General features: G+C 45.1%; 1 protein-coding gene across 1 annotated transcript; it reads left to right on the top strand.

Moving 5' to 3' along the window:
• Positions 1 to 6,307: 6,307 nt before the first annotated feature.
• On the top strand, positions 6,308 to 11,963 carry LOC138430800 (protein FAM90A5-like). Its single transcript, XM_069572822.1, has 5 exons — positions 6,308 to 6,361; positions 6,869 to 7,065; positions 7,494 to 7,599; positions 11,245 to 11,370; positions 11,475 to 11,963. The coding sequence occupies exons 1-5, from the start codon at positions 6,308 to 6,310 to the stop codon at positions 11,961 to 11,963; spliced, it is 972 nt and encodes a 323-aa protein (XP_069428923.1).
• Positions 11,964 to 19,696: the final 7,733 nt, after the last annotated feature.

Here is a 19,696-nt window from a genome sequence, read left to right as displayed (position 1 = left end):
CCACTCGGATGAGGTGTGTTCCTGTCAAAGCAGTACAATTTCCCAACCAAGGCCTGAGTCCACTCACAGAAACACACACAAGGATGGTACTGATCCATAATGACTTTTTTTAATTAAAAAAAATTTATTTAATTTTGGCTCTGCTGGGTCTTCATCGCTGGGAGGGCTTTTTCTCCACTTGTGGCAAACAGGAACTTCTCTCTCATTGCAGTGGCTTCTCTTTTTTTTTTTTTTTTTTTTTTTTTTTGCTGTTCTCACTCCTTTTTTATTTTTTATTTTTGCAGTGGCTTCTCATTGCAGTGGCTTCTCTTGCTGCGGAGCTCCGGCTCTAGGCTCCTGGAGCCTAGCTGGGGCTCCTGGGGCTCTAGGACATAGGCTCAACAGTGGGTACAGGCTCAACAGTGGGCACAGGTTCAACTGTGGGCACAGGGGCTTAGCTGCTCGTGAGATCTTCCCAGAGCAGGGATCAAACCTGTGTCTCCCACTTTGACGGGAGGATTCTTATCCATCACTGGTTTTCAAAATTTCCACAAGGAATTCTGGGGGCAGTCAAGATGGGAAAACAAGTCCTGGGTGAAGGTGATGAGCAACCAATTCTATTATCTGTCTACTGTGACATGTATCATTCCGTGGGTACAAATGGCTCAACAAGGTCATGTGACCTTGGAGCAGTATGAAGGTCAGTTTGCAAGGACAGCTCTCCACATGGACACTTCCTCAGCCTCCTTGAAACTTCATCTCATCCAGTGGAGTTTGTCCAGCACCCACTTTTCTGTGATTCTAGTTACAGACAGGAGTGCAGCTGGATTTAAGGTTGGTTTGAAATAAATGTGGTGTTAGCTAAACCCCCAGATAAATAGGACAGCAGCCAAAATATGTAGTGTTGTGGCTTTAGACAATGGAGTAAAGGTTCTTTAATTTTCTTTAATTTCATCTCTATGTTATACTGAGCTATCATTGTTATAATATTAGATGAGTTTTACATTTACAAGTGGATTTCAGCTCCTGCATACCGTGCACCTGCCCAGCACCAACACATTATCTTCCCTCCTTTGCTCTCCGTGACTGTGTTTCCCTTGGGCCCTCCCGCCTGCCAGTTCCCCACTGTATCCACCACTCAGTTCTGTGTATGTGTTCTTGGGTCATTTGTTTAGTTCCTTAATTTTTTTTTCACTTGTTTTCTTTTGGTTTCTTGGTTTCTTCCTGCTTCACACATGAGTAGAGTCAATAGGTGTTTCTCTTCTCTGAATCTGTCTTCAGACACAGAGGGAACAAAGCTGATATATGACTTGGATTGGTCAGGAAAATCTTAACAAGGTCACACACCTTGGAGCAGTAACAAGTCAGCTAAGAAAGGGAACTTCCACCACGGACCCTCAGCTGCCTCCGAGGCTGCGTCTCCTCCAGTGGACGGTGTCCAGCGCCCACCATTCTGAGCATCTACTGACAGATGGGAGGCACCCAGCTGGATTTCAGGTTGTTTGGCTTTATTTGGTGTTCAGTGTATCCCGCAGAGAAAAAAGACGTAGACAAAATATGTACACATATGGCTTTATGCACTGAGGCATGGATAATTTTTCATGTAATTATTCTTCCGCCCATGGAATTTTCCAGGCAAGAGTACTGGAGTGGGTTGTCATTTCCTTTTCCAGGGGATCTTCCTGACCCAGGGATCAAACCCGGGTCTCCTGCATTGCAGACAGATGCTTTACTGTCTGAGCCATCACGGAAGCCGTTAATTATTTTTCTAGAGTATCATTCATTTGGTTACAATATTATATGTTTTATTTACATAAAATACATTTCAATTTCAGTATGCCATAAAACTGACCTGCACCAAAAACGTTGAAGTTTTTTTCTTTTACCATCCTGTGGACGTATTTCACTCAGCAGCCATTCCGTTGCTGGTACCCCCTGATATCCATGGCTCTGTTCTGTGAATGTGTTTATTTGCACGTCATTTGCTGTCTTAATTTTTGTTTTCACTTATTTGCTCTTTTTCCTTGTATTTAGTGTTCCATATATGAATGAATTCATCAGGTATTTCTGTTTTCTAAAGGTATCTACAAGACATTATTAGACCAAAGGTGATATATAACCTTGATTGGATTAGGAAAAACCTCATCAAGGTCAGGTAACCTTGGGGACAAATCAAAGGCAGCAGGAAAGGGAAGTTATCCCACTGGCCCTCCTCAGTCACCTTCAAAGGTGCAGAGTGCCTAGCACCCAGCATTCTGGGCATCTACTGACAGGTAAGAGGCATGTGACTAAGGTTCAGGTTGATTTAAATTTGATGTTCAGTTTGTCCATCACAGAAATGAGACAGTAGACAAAATAGGTACCAATGTAGTCTAGGCCATGGGCAGGAATATTTTAATTTTTTAATTTAATTATTCTTGTAGGATATCATTCAGTGAAAATGTTAGCTCAGTTTTACATGTACAAAGATTTATTTCAATTCCAGTAGATCATAGAATTGATGAGCACCAACAACTTAGGTGTTTTTGTTACCAACTGTGGACCCGTTTCACTCGTCGGCCGTCGCCTTGCACTATCCTCTGACATGCACTGCTCTGCTCTATGGGAATGTTTGCTTTTGTGTCATTTGCTTTCCTTGCTTTTTGTGCTGACTTATTTGCTTTTGAAATTTGTGTTTAGTGTTCCACATGGAAGTGAATGCACAAGGTATTTCTCGAGTGTCCTCTGCTGGTGATTTCTGCTGTTAAGTCGCTCAGCTGTGTCTGATTCCTTGTGACCCCCTGGACTGTGGCCTACATAATGTTGATTGGTTAAGAAAACCTCATAAAAAAAAAAGGGCGGGGGGAAGAAACCTCATCAAGGTCATGTGACCTGAGGGGAGTAGAAAGTCAGGAAAGGGAAATTTCCCCTCTGACCATCCTCAGCCACCCTGGAAGCTGCATCTCCTCGGCTGGAGAGTCCAGCACTCATGATTCTGAGCATCTGCTGACAGACTGGAGGCTCACAGCTGAATTTAAGGTTGTGTGGTTTAAAGTTGGTGTTTGGCTAGTGCCTCAGGCAAACGGGACAAGAGGAAAGTTATGTAGTGATGTGGCTTTAGGCAGCTGGGGATCGATTCTCTAATTTCTTTGGACTTTTAATTGTTTTAAGTTTTGATATTATCCCATTGTAAATTTAGTGAAACTTTAGGTGCATTGCCATACATTTCAGCTTCTGTGAACCACACACCTTCTCAGCACCAAAAACCGCAGGTTTCCTCTGTGACTATCTGCTGCCCCATTTTCTTTGCGGCTCCTCTTCTGATTCCCTTTACTCAGGTCTGTGTACCTTTGTATTTGCCATCATGTCAGCCTTGTCTTCTTTAAAATTCTGTTTACTTGTTTTCTTTTTGTCTTTTGTGTTCCACACACGAGTGAAATTGTGAATAATTTCTCTTAACAAGTCTTCAGAAGTCATTAGACCAAAGGGAATAGATGATGTCACTTGGCTAAGAAACTCTCGATGAGGTCATGTGATCTTGGAGCAGCCTCAGGTCAGCTGGGAAAGGGAAATTCCTTCTTGACTGGTCCTCAGGCACCATCAAAGCTGCATCTCCCTCAGTGAGGGCATTCCTCCCCCACCTCTCTGATCATCTCCTACAGAGAAGAGGAGCACAGCTGGAGTTTAGGATGGTTTGCTTTTTCAAGCTGGCGTTCACCATATCTCTCAGAACAAAAGTCCATCGTAAACTTATGTAGTGATTTGGCCTGGCAATAGGATAAGGTGTCTTGAACTTTATAATTTTATTTCTTGAATTGAGTAAACGTTGATGTTAATATTACATGTTTATTTGTCCTTTTTTTTTCAATTACAAAGCTAATTTTAAAACTTTGGGGTGAACCCCACAGGAATAAAAATGACTGGGAAAGGATAACCCCCTCACCCTCTGGCAGTGGCCGAAAGGGAGAGAGGCTACCCGAGGGGAAGGAGGCACAAAAGGGACCCGCTGCAGACTCAGGGCAAAGGGAACGCCATCGGTCCTGGGGCCTGGGAGCCCTGCGGCAGGAAACCCCAGCGTGGGGGCACTGGCTTCAGGCACACAGACAAGGGCAAGAGGGTTGCACACGAAGCCCCAAAGCTACTTGGCTTCCCCCTTCCCTTTTGCCTTTCTCAGCTTCTGCTGCATGATCTGGGTGTCCCTCTGCTTGGGGGACAATCGCCCCGGGAACGCAGTGCTTTCCCTTCACCGAGCGGCTCTGCCTTTTATTCTTCTGGCGGGCAAGATCCTGCTGGTCACCTGGCGTCATGGGGACTGCAGCAACTCTGCCCTTTTGTACATTATTACATTCCAGCATTTTGACCCTTATACAGCCTCACCACCCAGACTTTCCTCTCTCGCTGCCACTACACACTTGACCACAGTCACTATCCTGCCTTCTGCCCTGAAGCTTCCTCCCTCAGTTCAGTTCAGTCGCTCAGTCGTGTCTGACTCTGCGAACCCACGGACTGCAGCAGGGCAAGCTTTCCTGTCCATCACCATCTCCCGGAGTTCACTCAGACTCACGTCCATTGAGTCCGTGATGCCATCCGGCCATCTCATCCTCCGTCGTCCACTTCTCCTCCTGCCCCCAATCCCTCCAAACATCAGAGTCTTTTCCAATGAGCCAACTCTTCACATGAGGTAGCCAAAGTACTGGAGCTTCAGCTTTAGCATCATTCCTTCCAAAGAAATCCCAGGGTTGATCTCCTTCAGAATGGACTGGTTGGATCTCCTTGCAGTCCAAGGGACTCTCAAGAGTCTTCTCCAACACCACAGTTCAAAAGCATCAATTCTTAGCTAGGTACAAATGAGACGTTGAGGACAAAAGTTCCAGAAAACAGACTGTCAGCCGTGAATCATCTAATCTAGTAGTGAAGTGAAGCTGCTCAGTCGTGTCCGACTCTTTGCGTCCCCATAGACTGTAGCCCACCAGGCTCCTCCGTCCATGGGATTTTCCAAGCAGGAGTACTGGAGTGGGTTGCCATTTTCTTCTCCAGGGGATCTTCCTGACCCAGGGATTGAAGCCGGGTCTCCTGCATTCCAGGCAGACACTTTAGCCTCTGAGCCAGCAGGGAAGCCCCTAATCTAGTAGAGAGGAAGGTAATTTGAAGTCAATTTGTACTTGAAAATTGTCTTCCCTGATGTCAAATGGGAGAATCCAGTTTTCAAAATTGATCACACTTATTTTTTATTTTCAAATGCCTATTCCTCAATATTAAGTATAGCTTTCCCCTAGAACAAATATTTGTATACATGTAGGGAGATCTTTTATCTCCTAGAATGTGATACATGTAACCCAAGTCTCTAAACTTAGTCTTCCGAGGATGCAAATCCAAATGCATGTTAGTCTGGGTCCTAATCTGTGTGTCAGTAATCAGGGGAGAATACAGAAATGTCTGAGCAGTTTTTCAGTTCAGTCGCTCAGTCATGTCTGACTCTTTGGGACGCCACGGACTGAAGCACACCAGGCATCCCTGTCCATCACCAACTACGGGAGCTTACTCAAACTCATGTCCATCAAGTCGGTGATGCCATTCCACCATCTCATCCTCTGTCGTCCCCTTCTCCTCCAGCCTTCAATCTATCCCAGCATCAGGGTCTTTTCAAGTGAGTCAGTTCTTTGCATCAGTGACCAAAGTATTGGAGTTTCAGCTTCAGCATCAGTCCTTCCATTGAATATTCAGGACTGATCTCCTTTAGGATGGACTGGTTGGATCTCCTTGCAGTCCAAGAGACTCTCAAGAGTATTCTCCAGCACCACAGTTCAAAAGCATCAATCCTTTGCCATCCACCTTTGTTTACAGTCAAATCTCACTCCATATATGACTACTGGAAAAACCATAGCCTTGACTAGATGGACCTTTGTCAGCATAGGAATGTCTCTGCTTTGTAATATGCTGTCTAGATTGGTCATAGCTTTTCTTCCAAGGAACAAGTGTCTTTTCATTTCATGGCTGCAGTCACCATCTGCAGTGATTTCGGAGCCCCAAAAAATAAAGTCTGTCACTGTTTCCCTATCCATTTACCATGATCTTTGTTTTCTGAATCTTGAGTTTTAAGCCAACTTTTTCACTCTCTTCCACTTTCATCAAGAGGCTCTTTCGTTCTTCTTCACTTTCTGTGAAGAGAAAGATCTGGGCAGAAGAAGTCAAATTGTCAGAAACCCAGTCACGATGTCATGATCCCCATTTAGGGTTGATAGGGCAGGGATGTCTCTGTGTTTCTGCATCAATATGACAGTTTTTTCTTTCTTTTCACAGAGGAAATCCAAAAATTAAGATTGAGGAGAATCTCCAGTAGGTGTGGAAGATGGCTGGTCAGTACGGATGGCTGAGAGCCTGCCGACTCTTTCAAGACCAGAAAGTAAGGAAGCAAAACCCGGGACCTGGGAGGCAGACGGCTCCCCAGCCACAGGACAAAGACTCTATGGTGAGTGGAGGCTTGGACCCGCCGGGAATCTGTGGGTGGCAGGGACTGCAGAGACAGGGTTTAGACCTGGAATATTCTGGGTCCATAACTCACTAGTACATTTGCATCCAAAGATAGCTGCCTCAACCTCCCTCCCCAGCAGCTTGGGCCACTCAGAGCCTTGGAGGAACCGCCTGGGCTCCTCGGGGTTATGTCTGCCCTGGCTTCATCCAGATCTTTCAGTGGGCTCTTACTGTTCAACTTACACCGCCAGCCTCTCCTCCTCTGATACTCCTGACGAGGGCTTTGGGAACCACAATATTGTAAATATCTCGGCACGTGAGGAACCGCGTCCTTTCTCCAGAACCAGCATTCCACGCTCTCCATCCGTCGTTGCATTCCCTCTGAACTCGTGCCTGTGGCTTCTGCTGACTCTCTGACCTGGTTCTCCTCCACCCACAGGTGAAGTGTAAGGACTGTGGAGCCTTTGGGCACACAGCAAGGAGCCTCAGGTGCCCCATGAAGCGCTGGCAAGGGGCGCTGGTGCCCCTGCCCTTGGGGTCCAGATTCGGTAAGGAGAACCTGGCGTGGAAGCTGCAGGACCCACCGACCCCAGGGACCCCTAATGCGGCTGAGAGAGAGGAGGAGGAAAGGCAGAGGTGAGCGGCGGGGAGGTGGGACCCAAGGTCGGGGCTGAAATCTGGAGGCGGTTCCTCTCCTTGTCGACACTGTGCTGAGCCATCTCTAGAAAGGACAGGGCAACTGGGGAGACAGAGACAGGAGCCACGTGCTCAGGGGCCACACTCGGGGGCTCACACCAGGCCCTGAAGTCACTAAGGAGAGTGGGGAACACACACCGCTTTGCACCGGACCGGCCCCGAGGCCATAGAGATGAAGAGACAGGACTTCCTGGGAGACCCTGCAGGGGTCTCTGGCGTTGGGGAAGGACATGGGGGGTCTGCACAAAGGCAGAGGGCTTCAGGTCCAGTGTTACCACCAAATGAGGAAAGGGGCTGGGCCACAGCACCGTCGGTCCCATTGGTGACAAGGACACTGGTTTCTGACGCTTGACCTGTTCGTGTTGCAGGAAAGAGGAGCAGCAGAGAAAGCTCCTGCAGCGATTTCCCAGGAGACCCCGCGCTCGGCAGCCGCAGAGCTGGAAGGAGGAGCCGGAGCCCGGCCTCTGCCTGAGGGTCAGTCTCTCGGGCCACCTCCTTAATCGACTGGCCTCAGTCCTGTCTCTGGGAGGAAACCGGTCATGTTCTTTCCTGACCAATGTCAGCATTTAGTTTTCAGATGCCATTTTTCGCGGTGCCTTTGATTTTGCATTCTGACTCGCATGTCTGGCGAGAAGCTGGCAGGGACATGGAAGTGATTTTATCAGTAGCTTCCATCAGTTCAGCTCAGTTAAGTCACTCAGTCGTGTCTGACTCTTTGCAACCCCATGAATCGCAGCACGCCAGGCCTCCCTGTCCATCACCATCTCCCGGAGTTCATTCAGACTCACGTCCATCAAGTCCATGATGCCATCCAGCCATCTTATCCTCGATCGTCCCCTTCTCCTCCTGCCCTCAATCCCTCCTAGCATCACAGTCTTTTCCAATGAGTCAACTCTTCTCATGAGGTGGCCAAAGTACTGGAGCTTCAGCTTTAGCATCATTCCTTCCAAAGAAATCCCAGGGTTGATCTCCTTCAGAATGGACTGGTTGGATCTCCTTGCAATCCAAGGGACTCTCAAGAGTCTTCTCCAACACCACAGTTCAAAAGCATCAATTCTTCAGCACTCAACTTTCTTCACAGTCCAACTCTCACATCCATACATGACCACAGGAAAAACCATAGCCTTGACTAGACGGACCTTAGTCGGCAAAGTAACGTCTCTGCTTTTGAATATGCTATCTAGGTTGGTCATAACTTTTCTTCCAAGGAGTAAGCACCTTTTAATTTGATGGCTACAGTCACCATCTGCAGTGATTTTGGAGCCCAAAAATATAAAGTCTGACACTGTTTCTACTGTTTCCCCATCTATTTCCCATGAAGTGATGGGACCAGGTGCCATGATCTTCATTTTCTGAATGTTGAGCTTGAAGCCAACTTTTTCACTCTCCTCTTTCACTTTCATCAAGAGGCTTTTTAGCTCCTCTTCACTTTCTGCCATAAGGGTGGTGTCATCTGCATATCTGAGGTTATTGGTATTTCTACTGGCAATCTTGATTCCAGCTTGTGTTTCTTCCAGCCCAGCATTTCTCATGATGTACTCTGCATATAAGTTAAATAAGCAGGGTGACAATATACAGCCTTGAGGTACTCCTTTTCCTATTTGGAACCAGTCTGTTGCTCCATGTCCAGTTCTAACTGTTGCTTCCTGACCTGCATACAGATTTCTCAAGAGGCAGGTCAGGTGGTCTGGGATTCCCATCTCTTTCAGAATTTTCCACAGTTTCTTGTGATCCACACAGTCAAAGGCTTTGACATAGTCACGAAAGCAGAAATAGATGTTTTTCTGGAACTCTCTTGCCTTTTCCATGATCCAGCGGATGTTGGCAATTTGATCTCTGGTTCCTCTGCCTTTTCTAAAACCAGCCTGAACATCAGGGAGTTCACAGTTCATGTATTGCTGAAGCCTGGCTTGGAGAATTTTGAGCATTACTTTACTAGCATGTGAGATGAGTACAATTGTGCAGTAGTTTGAGCATTCTTTGGCATTGCCTTTCTTTGGGATTGGAATGAAAACTGACCTTTTCCAGTCCTGTGGCCACTGCTGAGCTTTCCAAATGTTCTGGCATATTGAGTGTAGCACATTCACAGCATCATCTTTCAAGATTTGAAACAGCTCAACTGGAATTTCATCACCTCCACTAGCTTTGTTTGTAGTGATGCTTTCTAAGGCCCACTTGACTCCACATTCCAGGATGTCTGGCTCTAGATGAGTGATCACATCGTCATGATTATCTAGGTCGTGAAGATCTTTTTTGTGCAGTTCTTCTGTGTATTCTTGCCACCTCTTCTTAATATCTTCTGCTTCTGTTATGTCCATACCATTTCTGTCCTTTATCGAGCCCATCTTTGCATGAAATGTCCCCTTGGTATCTCTAATTTTCTTGAAGAGATCTCTAGTCTTTCCCATTCTGTTGTTTTCCTCTATTTCTTTGCATTGATTGCTGAGGAAGGCTTTCTTATCTCTTCTTGATATTCTCTGGAACTCTGCATTCAGATGCTTTTATCTTTCCTTTTCTCCCTTGCTTTTCGCCTCTCTTCTTTTCACAGCTATTTGTAAGCCCTCCCCAGACAGCCATTTTGCTTTTTTGCATTTCTTTTCCATGGGGATGGTCTTGATCCCTGTCTCCTGTACAATGTCACGAACCTCATTCCATAGTTCATCAGGCACTCTATCTATCAGATCTAGGCCCTTATATCTATTTCTCACTTCCACTGTATAATCATAAGGGATTTGATTTTGGTCATAGCTGAATGGTCTAGCGGTTTTCCCTACTTTCTTCAATTTAAGTCTGAATTTGGCAATAAGGAGTTCATGATCTGAGCCACAGTCAGCTCCTGGTCTTGTTTTTGTTGACTGTATAGAGCTTCTCCATCTTTGGCTGCAAAGAATATAAGCAATCTGATTTTGGTGTTGACCATCTGGTGATGTCCATGTGTAGAGTCTTCTCTTGTGTTGTTGGAAGAGGGTGTTTGCTATGACCAGGGCATTTTCTTGGCAAAACTCTATTAGTCTTTGCCCTGCTTCATTCCTCATTCCAAGGCCAAATTTGCCTGTTACTCCAGGTGTTTCTTGACTTCCTACTTTTGCATTCCAGTCCCCTATAATGAAAAGGACATCTTTTTTGGGTGTTAGTTCTACAAGGTCTTGTAGGTCTTCATAAAACCGTTCAACTTCAGTTTCTTCAGCGTTACTGGTTGGGGCATAGACTTGGATTACCGTGATAACGAACGGGTTGCCTTGGAGACGAACAGAGATCATTCTGTCGTTTTTGAGATTGCATCCAAGTACTGCATTTCGGACTCTTTTGTTGACCATGATGGCTACTCCGTTCCTGCCTGCAGTAGTAGATATAATGGTCATCTGAGTTAAATTCACCCATTCCAGTCCATTCTAGTTCGCTGATTCCTAGAATGTCGACGTTCACTCTTGCCATTTCTTGTTTGACCACTTCCAATTTGCCTTGGTTCATGTACCTGACATTCCAGATTCCTATGCAATATTGCTCTTTACAGCATCGGATCTTGCTTCTATCACCAGTCACATCCACAACTGGGTATTGTTTTTGCTTTGGCTCCATCCCTTCATTCTTTCCGGAGTTATTTCTCCACTGATATCCAGTAGCGTATTGGGCACCTAATGACCTGGGCAGTTCCTCTTTTGGTATCCTATCATTTTGCCTTTTCATACTGTTCATGGGGTTCTCAAGGCGAGAATACTGAAGTGGCTTGCCATTCCGTTCTCCAGTGGACCGCATTCAGTAGCTTCCATAGTCGAATCCTTTAAGTTAGAACAGGAATCTGTGAATTGTGATTCATCTTCCATGACCATGGAAACTCATTTTGCCATCAAGGTGCCTGCAAAACACCAAGCTGTATACAGTCCTAAGAAGAGGGTATACCAAAAGCTTGCTTCTCCTTACTTAATGGGAGATATTTTTATAACATTTCCATTTACCTATTTGATCCATAAATGTATCAAGGTCATACTGTAATTTTCTTTTTTATAAGCAAACCTGATGTTGACTATCTTATCATATAAAATTAATTCCTATGAGGTGTTTTATTGGAGGGAGAGGAGATTTTCACACCTGGCCTCTCTGTGTGCTCTTCTCTTACAGCACCCAAACATGCCCCTGCTTATCCACACATCCAAGAGGAAATCCGTCCAGGATCCAGATCACTCAAGAGGGTCACCCACCAGGAAAGATGATGTGAATCCAGCCTCCCCGCAGTGCCTCTCATCGGCAAGAATTTGGTCCAGGCTTCCAAGGGCTGCATCAAAGCTCCAGGCAAGAGATGGGCTCAGAGCCCCACCAACCCCACTCTGACATGTGTGAACCCCCCAAAGAAACCTAGACTCAGCCCCGTCCAGACCCCCCAGCAGAGCACTCCTACAGCAGATCTGGGGGCCTTCCTGAATCTCCCTCCTCCACCCAGCACAGCAGGACGTGGACCGAGAGTGGCCTTCCGTGCATCCAGGGAGACACCTGCCCAGGGGCAACGCTTTGACCTCCAGCCTCCCGCGGACAGATCTCCCTCCAAGAGCGTGCGCGGGGTCCCCGCAGCTCACCCGCCGCCCATCAGCATCTTCGTTCGGCCCCAGCCTCTCAGGATGCGCTTCCTGAGAGATGCCGAAGGCTGCTGGAGCTGCCGGTACACGGTGCCCCCGTCTCTGGGGCCTACGGAGCGGCCAGCCCCTCCTTCTCAGAGCCCGTCCGTTGACCAGGCGCCCGAGGGACTCGCTGTCCCCGGGCCCCGGAGCGTCCTCTACGATGACCTCCTGGTGTCTTCTTCCTCCGAAGAGAGTGACTGGGACGCAGACACCAGTGGCAACTGAGACTCATCCTCCAGCGCCCGGTGCCCTGACTTGACTGTGACTCTGGGGGGTGGACTGGGTATTAGAGGGAGCGGCTGTTCCCAGTGAAGCCAGACTCCCCACCCTGGTGGGCGAGACAGCAGTGGGACCGACCTCCCTGGGGACACACAGCTGCACACACTGCCCTGTCTCCTCATGGAACCCCAGTCTGTCCCATGGCGCTTATCCAACCGGACGGCAAGCTGTCAACCTAAAAGGATTATAAGCAATTGAGGCAAACTCTAGGAGTGACTTGAAACCATTGTGTAGACAGGAAGTGATGGTAGTATCTGTATTTGATGGTAGTATCTATATCTGAACATTTGGAACCTGCCTAAAGGGCCTGACTCTGCTCTGCAGAAAGTCGGCAGTGCCTTGTCCTGAGATGAGACTCATGGACTCTCTGGAGTCTTTCACTGTAAATCATGGTGGGGGACCTTCCCATGGCTGTGTTTATTATGTTTTATTAGTGTTGGTTGCTCAGTCATATCTGACTCTTTGCAACCCCATGGACTGTAGCCCGCCACGCTCCACTGTCCATGGGGAGTCTCCAGGGAAGAATACTGGAGTGGGTTGCCATGCCCTCCTCCAGGGGATCTTCCTGACTGAGGTATCAACCCTGAGTCTCCTGTAGCAGGAAGATTCTTTACCCTCTAAGCCACCAGGGGTGTTACTATAAAGCTTTGTTTAAATTTTTTCTATATTTATAGAATAAATAAGAAAAACTATACAATCATATCAAGAGATGTAGAAAGAGCATTTTGTGGCAGGCAGGCCCTGAACCCAGCCCTAGCAGGGCCTTCCTGTGCCCTAAATCAAATTTGCAAGTTCCTGCCTTCCTTTTTAATGATGATTTTGCTAGGATTGATATAATGTCTCTCAAAAATTTTATAAAATTTACCATAGAATAAACATTTTCTTTCAATTTTAATAAAGTTCTACCATAGAAGACATGTTTTATGTGGTTTTTATCTCTAAGTCTTGAAGAGGATCTGAATATTATTTTTACCCAAGATAGATTTTGTAATTGAGGGAAAGAGGAGCTTCAGGGGACCTTATTAAAAACACAGAATCAGGCCCTCCCAGATCCCCACATATGCACATTGACAATGCACCGTGTGAGTGTCGTGCGTAGAGAATATGATAAGCATTTGTACTGGTTTATTCTCACTCTGGCCACACTGGACTCAGTTGGTGAGTTGCAGTGAGTACATACGCCCGGATCCTCCTTTCAGGTAGAGCTCATTGTCTGTTCTGAGGCCTGGGCACCGGGCTTGCCGCGGCGCTGAGGTCATCAGACGAGCAGCAGGGTTTGAGAAGCGCTGGAGGTGCTGGGCAGAGATCACCCACCTCCCCGGCTGCCTCTCTTCTCCAGCAGGAAAAGACCTGAGTACGTCCAAGAACAGCCACTGAGCCACGTGGAGAGGACTTCCTTGGAAGAGCAAACTGTGCTCCTTCCTTCCTACAGAGCAGCGGTTGGGGGAATCTCCTCATTCTGCAGAGCCCTGCACCTCAAGGGCAGGGAGCTGCTGGCTGAAGGCACAAGGGGATGAAACTGTCAGGGAGACAGCTGGCACGCTGGGGCTGGGCCCAGACCTCCCAAAACTTCTGAGACTGTCTTTCTCTGTGACCTGGGTCACAGCCTATTCCTTTTACTCCCTTGTCTCAGGACCTAAATCCTCCTCATTACATTCTTAGATTCTCACAAAAGAAAACATCATCTGATCTTCAACTTTGTCAATTCAAAGGCTCTGAATGGGCCTGAGAATGCTCTATTTTATGGAATCCTCTGAGCATCACAGGAGTAGAGAGGAGTCTGTCACAGAAGCCAGATGAGATTGGAATTATTAGGGATGGGCTGATATTCTTGGGCCTGCGCCTCCAGGGGGCAGGGGTTCAGGACACAGGACGATTTTAGTGAGATGGCACAGATCTGGGCTCCATCAGAACACGTGCTGTCAGCTGTGAGAAGATGGTCGTCCTCCATCTGCCCAGGTGATGGCACACAGCTCTTTAGCCACACTTGACCCAAAATATTTAGAATAAGCAAAGAGGGGTTCAACAGTTTCCTACTTTCAAAACAAAAATAATCATTTAAATAGCCTAGGGAAGAAAGATAACAAAAAATGTGTAATGACAATATATTTTGAAAAATTGAAAAAGTGTGAGATAAGATTTATGTTTTTAAAAACTTATTTGAATTTATACATCATTTCAAGATGTGTGAAATAGAACTCATGACAAATGACGAATGAGAAAGAATGTACATAGGTTGACATTATATAGACGTTAGATGCACACAGCATCCTGAAGTTCTTTTCACGCAATTCCTAAGCCTTTCATCCTCACTGACCACATTCTGGTCTTACGAAATCCCTGAGCAGAGCTCTATGTTAAGTCTCTGCCTCCTGAGGGAATGGACGAAAGACATGGAAAAAGTGTTCTGAAGTCTTTAGTGTGAAATAGCAAATTCCCTCCTACCCTAGGAGTTTCGAATTAGTTTCCATCAAGGTTTCCTGGATCCAGAATTTCCCAGATCAAGGCACAGATGGATTTCTTTGTCCCCGAGGCCTGTGTCCATGTACAGCTGACAGGAATCAACTCACTGTGTCCTCACAGGGCCTTTCCTCTCGCTCAGATCCCTGGTGTCTTCTCCTGCTTCTAAGGGCACAGATGACATTGGATTAGGGCCCCCCCAGAAGGCCATCACTGTAATCTAATCCTGGCTCTCATTGCAGGCTCACCAGATAAAGTCACCTTCTGATGCACTGAGTGTTCCCGCTTCAACATATGAACTTGGGGGGCAACACAAAGCTCATTATACATACTTGACAGAAAATATTAAGCTACATAATATTTTCAGAAGAAAAATCATCTGTCAAAACCCTCAAGGAACAAAGGCGATTCCACTCCAGGGTACATATCTGAAGAAAAGGAAAGAATGCCAAAAGATACAGTGCACTTCCCATATTCACAGAATTATTACTTGTAAGAGCCAAGACAGGGACGCAACCTTAGTGTCCATCCACAGATGAATGGATAAAGACGACGTGGTATATATTAGAATGGAATACTACTTAGCGAAAAAGAAAAGAATGAAATTTGCCATTAGAAACAATAGGGATGAGCCTAGGCATACAGTGCTTAGTGAAATAAGTCAGAGAAAGACAAATACTATATGGTATGATATATATGTTAATCTAAAAAAAAGAATAACGGAACAGAAACAGATTCACAGGTATACAATACAAACTAGTGGTTACCATTTGGAGGGGGAGGTGGGAGGGGCAAGTTAGGGGTTCAGGATTAAGAGATACAACCTGCCATATGTAAAATAAACACTACAAGGATATGTGGTAAACACAGGGAATACATACAATATTTTATAATAATTTCAAGAGGAGTATAATCTGTACAAAATACTGTATCACTAAGTTGTATATCTGAAACAAATATGTTGTTCATCAACTATACTTTAAAAATTAAATGAAAATAAAATAAAGTGTATACGTTTTGAGTCAAAACATACATTCTAATGTGCCAGGAGAAAACAGGAAAGAATACAAGTGTAGAAATAAATTCCCAAGCTTAGATGAAAGGCAATTCCTTTCATTACATTGGGGAGATGGCATAGTTAATACATAAACCTACAAGAGTTCTTTAAATCTTGTGGTAGAAAGAGTCCACACTCAAAATTATCTATTTCATTTTGGAAACAGTCTGTACATAATCTGATGAATGTAAAGGAAAAGGATGAGTCCATGGAGACTGAATGGTTATGGCATAAGTTTAAAATATTCTTTTTAAAAATTGAAGTACAGTGGATTTACCTTAATATACTAGTATCAGGTGAAATATTCTTTAATGAATATGGGAGATGGAATTGAAATGCACAAGATAACAGGATCACCAGGCATTGTATGAGGTATAAAAAAAATGTTCTCGGATACAGTGAAATACTGTGTCCCTTGATTAAATTTTTTCCACTTGGCAACCAGGAATTTTAAGCTTAAAGAGCCATCTCCACATCCATAAGCTTTCCACTCAAATGTTTAAATAACATAACATGTGCATAACATGGAAATAAAATTACTTGTAATAGTTTAACATGTAGGAACACTTGTATGGATTTTCCTACTAACCAAGAAGCAAAGTATAAAGTTGTCTTCCCATTTTCTCTACACAGTTAACAGATTTTTTTTTTGAGAGCAAACATTTTATTACTGATTTCTTGTAAATTACACATGGCTGTGTTTTAATGGATTTTCCTTCCAAGCCTCAGTCTCACAACATGAGTAGTTATACAGATTTTTATTATGATCTTGAATATTGACTTTTAATTATGCACTGGTTAACAAAACAAATAAGGCTGTCATTTCCATCAAGGGAGCGTTAAAGATGGAGGGTATCATTTGACATCCCTCCTGCTTTCCCATCCCAGCACTGTTTTTTTTTTTTTAAATATAAATTGATTTTAATTGGAAGCTAATTACTTTATGATATTGTATTGGTTTTGCCTTAATAGAGTCTTAACATGTTCTTGAAGGTACTGTGTCGTCAGTACTCTGCAGCCCAGCAATAGATTCTATGTTGTCACCTCATTATTTATATTTCAAATGTTCATAGTTCTTCATCTTGTATTTTACTTTTAATTCCAAATTTCTCCCAGGGAACCCCAGCTTCATTTCCACAGAATCCCAGTGTGTCTGATGCCTTGTTATTTGAAGACAGTACAGAGAATGAACTCAAAAGTATTTATGAATGAAGAAGAGAATGATGGATCTTCTCACGGTCCCTGGACGATGTCATTACATCTTTGCTCTCCAACACTGGGTGTGGGTTACAATTTCAATTAATCTGGAAAATCCAGACTTTCAAACCGGGCGGGGTGTGGCTCACAGACTAAAACCCTATTAAGCTCAGGATCTTGATAGGGTGGATCAGGTTGGGTTATAAACTGCTATTCAGGTTTAAAAGGACGTCAAACAGAGAGAGGGAGGCAGGCATTTGTTCAGAGAAGAAGCTGGACTGTTTAGGAGGTTGGAGGAAGAGGAACAAGCTGCTTGCTATGGAGTCCTTAGAATCCACTTGGCTTGACCCACTCCTCCAATTTAGGATTTTGGTGAGTGCTCCAAACTGTGAGATAGGAGTGTGCTTCCTTCCTTTAATGTTATGTCTTACCTGTCTCTAGACACGTCATGGTCTCTGAATCATACTGTGTCAACATTTTCTCTGCCACTGTCATTCCAACCTTTGACTGTTCACATCCCTTTTTTCAGCTCCAACATTTCTGTCTTGAATCTATTTATTCGCCTAACCTAAGATCCTAATCTTGTGCTTTCAAACACACTACCATGTGCCTTGAACATTTAAATTAATCCAATTAAATAGCTAAATTTCAGCCATTGGTACTGCCAGCCAGACTTCATCCCACGTGTGTGACACTTTCTGTATCACACGATGCAGATACAGAGTATGTCCTTCGTCTTGAAAAGTTTTATTGGTCATTGATCTACATCTGATGTTTTAAAATATTTGTTTCTAAATATTTAGATAATTATCTTCTAAGTATTTCATTTTCTGCTTCTCTGAATTAATTTCCTTTAAAGGATTTCATCAGGTGATTTTCCTCACTTTATTTCTTATGTGTCTTGAGATCTATTTTTATGTTGAAATAATTATCTCAAGGTGGAATAAATCACTTGGAATATTTATTTTAATTCTTCCAAAAAATTAATATATATTAACCTCCTTTGATTCTTATGACATCTAAGTTGGACATAGCCAAAGTTGCCTAGGTTCCATCTTCTTTCTATTGTAGGCAGCCTGTTACATATGCCTGGGGTTTCCCTGGATATCATAGTAATTTACCTCTTCCTATTATCAGTAGAAGAAATATTCTAAGAGTGAAAAAGAACACTTCACTTCACTTTGGAAATTGTCTGAAGTAGAATCGAAACCAAAGGCAATCCACGGTCAAGTCGGGATTGGTTTTCCTAGACAGTCCCTCCCAGCTTGGGTTTCCCCAGGTGCTCTGTATAATCTAATCACTAATCCAATCACTTTTTCTTGAGTGGATTTTGGGATCTGTGCTTTGTCCTGGACACTAGATTCCTCTCCACAGTGAGCAGAGGCATGGATCCAGGAATTCATTCCTGATAGGAAATGACACCTAGGCTTTCACTTTGGTTTTGAAGGGAGGACCCGAGAACAGAAGACTGAGAGCAAATATCTCCAGGGAGACTTCTGTTTCAAGACAGAGGGGATGTGGTGAGGGGATTGGCTTTGGAAATATGGAGACGTTCCCCCCAAACTAAGCGATAAATATGGAGAAATAACAGGAGTTTCTTCTGTATTGTTGTTAGAAGTCATATTACAGGTAAAACCTATTGATCTTTGTTAGGCTAAAGGTATTTGATCACAAGACACAGACTGAGCAAAATTAATGACAGCTGCTCCTTCCTCTAGTGGAACCCTGTCAGATATTAAAGATTTTGGAACCTCTGGGTGTCCATTGTAAATTGCTAAACAATTTCCTTCTAAACCTCCATATTTCCAACCATCCTTGACCAGGAGGTTTGAGATAGTCTAGGACAGTAATACTGTGACTCCTGGACTCCTGCTACTTCCTGGTGCGGGGGATATTAAGGACGAGGCTGGCAGGGTGGGTGCTACGGTCCCTCCAAATGGAAAAAGTCCTCCATTTAACTCCATCCTAAAAGAGGAGGTCCTCAGTTCAGTTCAGTCGCTCAGTTGTGTCCGACTCTTTGCGACCCCATAAATCGCAGCACGCCAGGCCTCCCTGTCCATCACCAACTCCTGGAGTTCACTCAGACTCACGTCCATCGAGTCAGTGATGCCATCCAGCCATCTCATCCTCTGTTGTCCCCTTCTCCTCATGCCCCCAATCCCTCCCAACATCAGTCTTTTCCAATGAGTCAACTCTTCTCATGAGGTGGCCAAAATACTGGAGTTTCAGCTTTAGCATCAGTCCTTCCAAAGAAATACCAGGGCTGATCTCCTTCAGAATGGACTGGTTGGATCTCCTTGCAGTCCAAGGGACTCTCAAGAGTCTTCTCCAACACCACAGTTCAAAAGCATCAATTCTTCGGCGCTCAGCTTTCTTCACAGTCCAACTCTCACATCCATACGTGACTACTGGAAAAACCATCCTAGGGTAATTGACATCCACATCCATGGGGGACAGAACTAACCTCAGGGCTGAGGGAGAGCTGGAAGGCAGTGTGTTTCCAGAGGACTGCCAGGGCTGTTGGAGAAGCACTGTGGGCGCATAAGGCAGGGGATGATCTGGGGGCCTCCAGAGCGCTTACCTACAGCAGTAACCACCATCCACTCTGGCGAGAGTCAGGGTCCCCGAGGGCTGGAATGAGGGAGGACACTGAGCGATTCTGGGTGCCACGGGCTGATGAACAAAGTCAGTGCTTAGCACGTCCTTATTTGCAGACTCTGACTTTCTGTGTTAGCAACTGCAGCTCTAGCTCTTCACATGGGATCTGGGAGAGAAGAAGCTGCATAGTATTCCCTGGACGCACCACCGGTTCCCGAGTGCTGGGCTGAGGCTGCACCCAGGTGAAGGTTGGGGGCTTGAATTCACGTGGGTCTGGGAGCACAGGACTGGAGTCTCGTGGCTTCTCCATCCTCAGGTTGGCCTGCCTAGTGCCTGAGAAAGGCTCCTGGTGACTGAGCTGTTGAGC

This window comes from Ovis canadensis, chromosome 26 (genome assembly GCF_042477335.2).
Source record: "Ovis canadensis isolate MfBH-ARS-UI-01 breed Bighorn chromosome 26, ARS-UI_OviCan_v2, whole genome shotgun sequence".
Taxonomy (NCBI): domain Eukaryota; kingdom Metazoa; phylum Chordata; class Mammalia; order Artiodactyla; family Bovidae; genus Ovis; species Ovis canadensis.
Note: the sequence above shows the minus strand (reverse complement) of the source record. Positions and strands in the feature narration are given on the sequence as shown.

Bases quoted from the DNA above. Each gene is read 5' to 3' on its own strand.
- LOC138430800 (XM_069572822.1), top strand. From the start codon at position 6,308: ATGGCTGGTCAGTACGGATGGCTGAGAGCCTGCCGACTCTTTCAAGAC. The intron at 7,066-7,493 runs GTGAGCGGCGGG...TTCGTGTTGCAG, and splicing joins GAGGAGGAGGAAAGGCAGAG to GAAAGAGGAGCAGCAGAGAA. The intron at 7,600-11,244 runs GTCAGTCTCTCG...CTTCTCTTACAG, and splicing joins AGCCCGGCCTCTGCCTGAGG to CACCCAAACATGCCCCTGCT.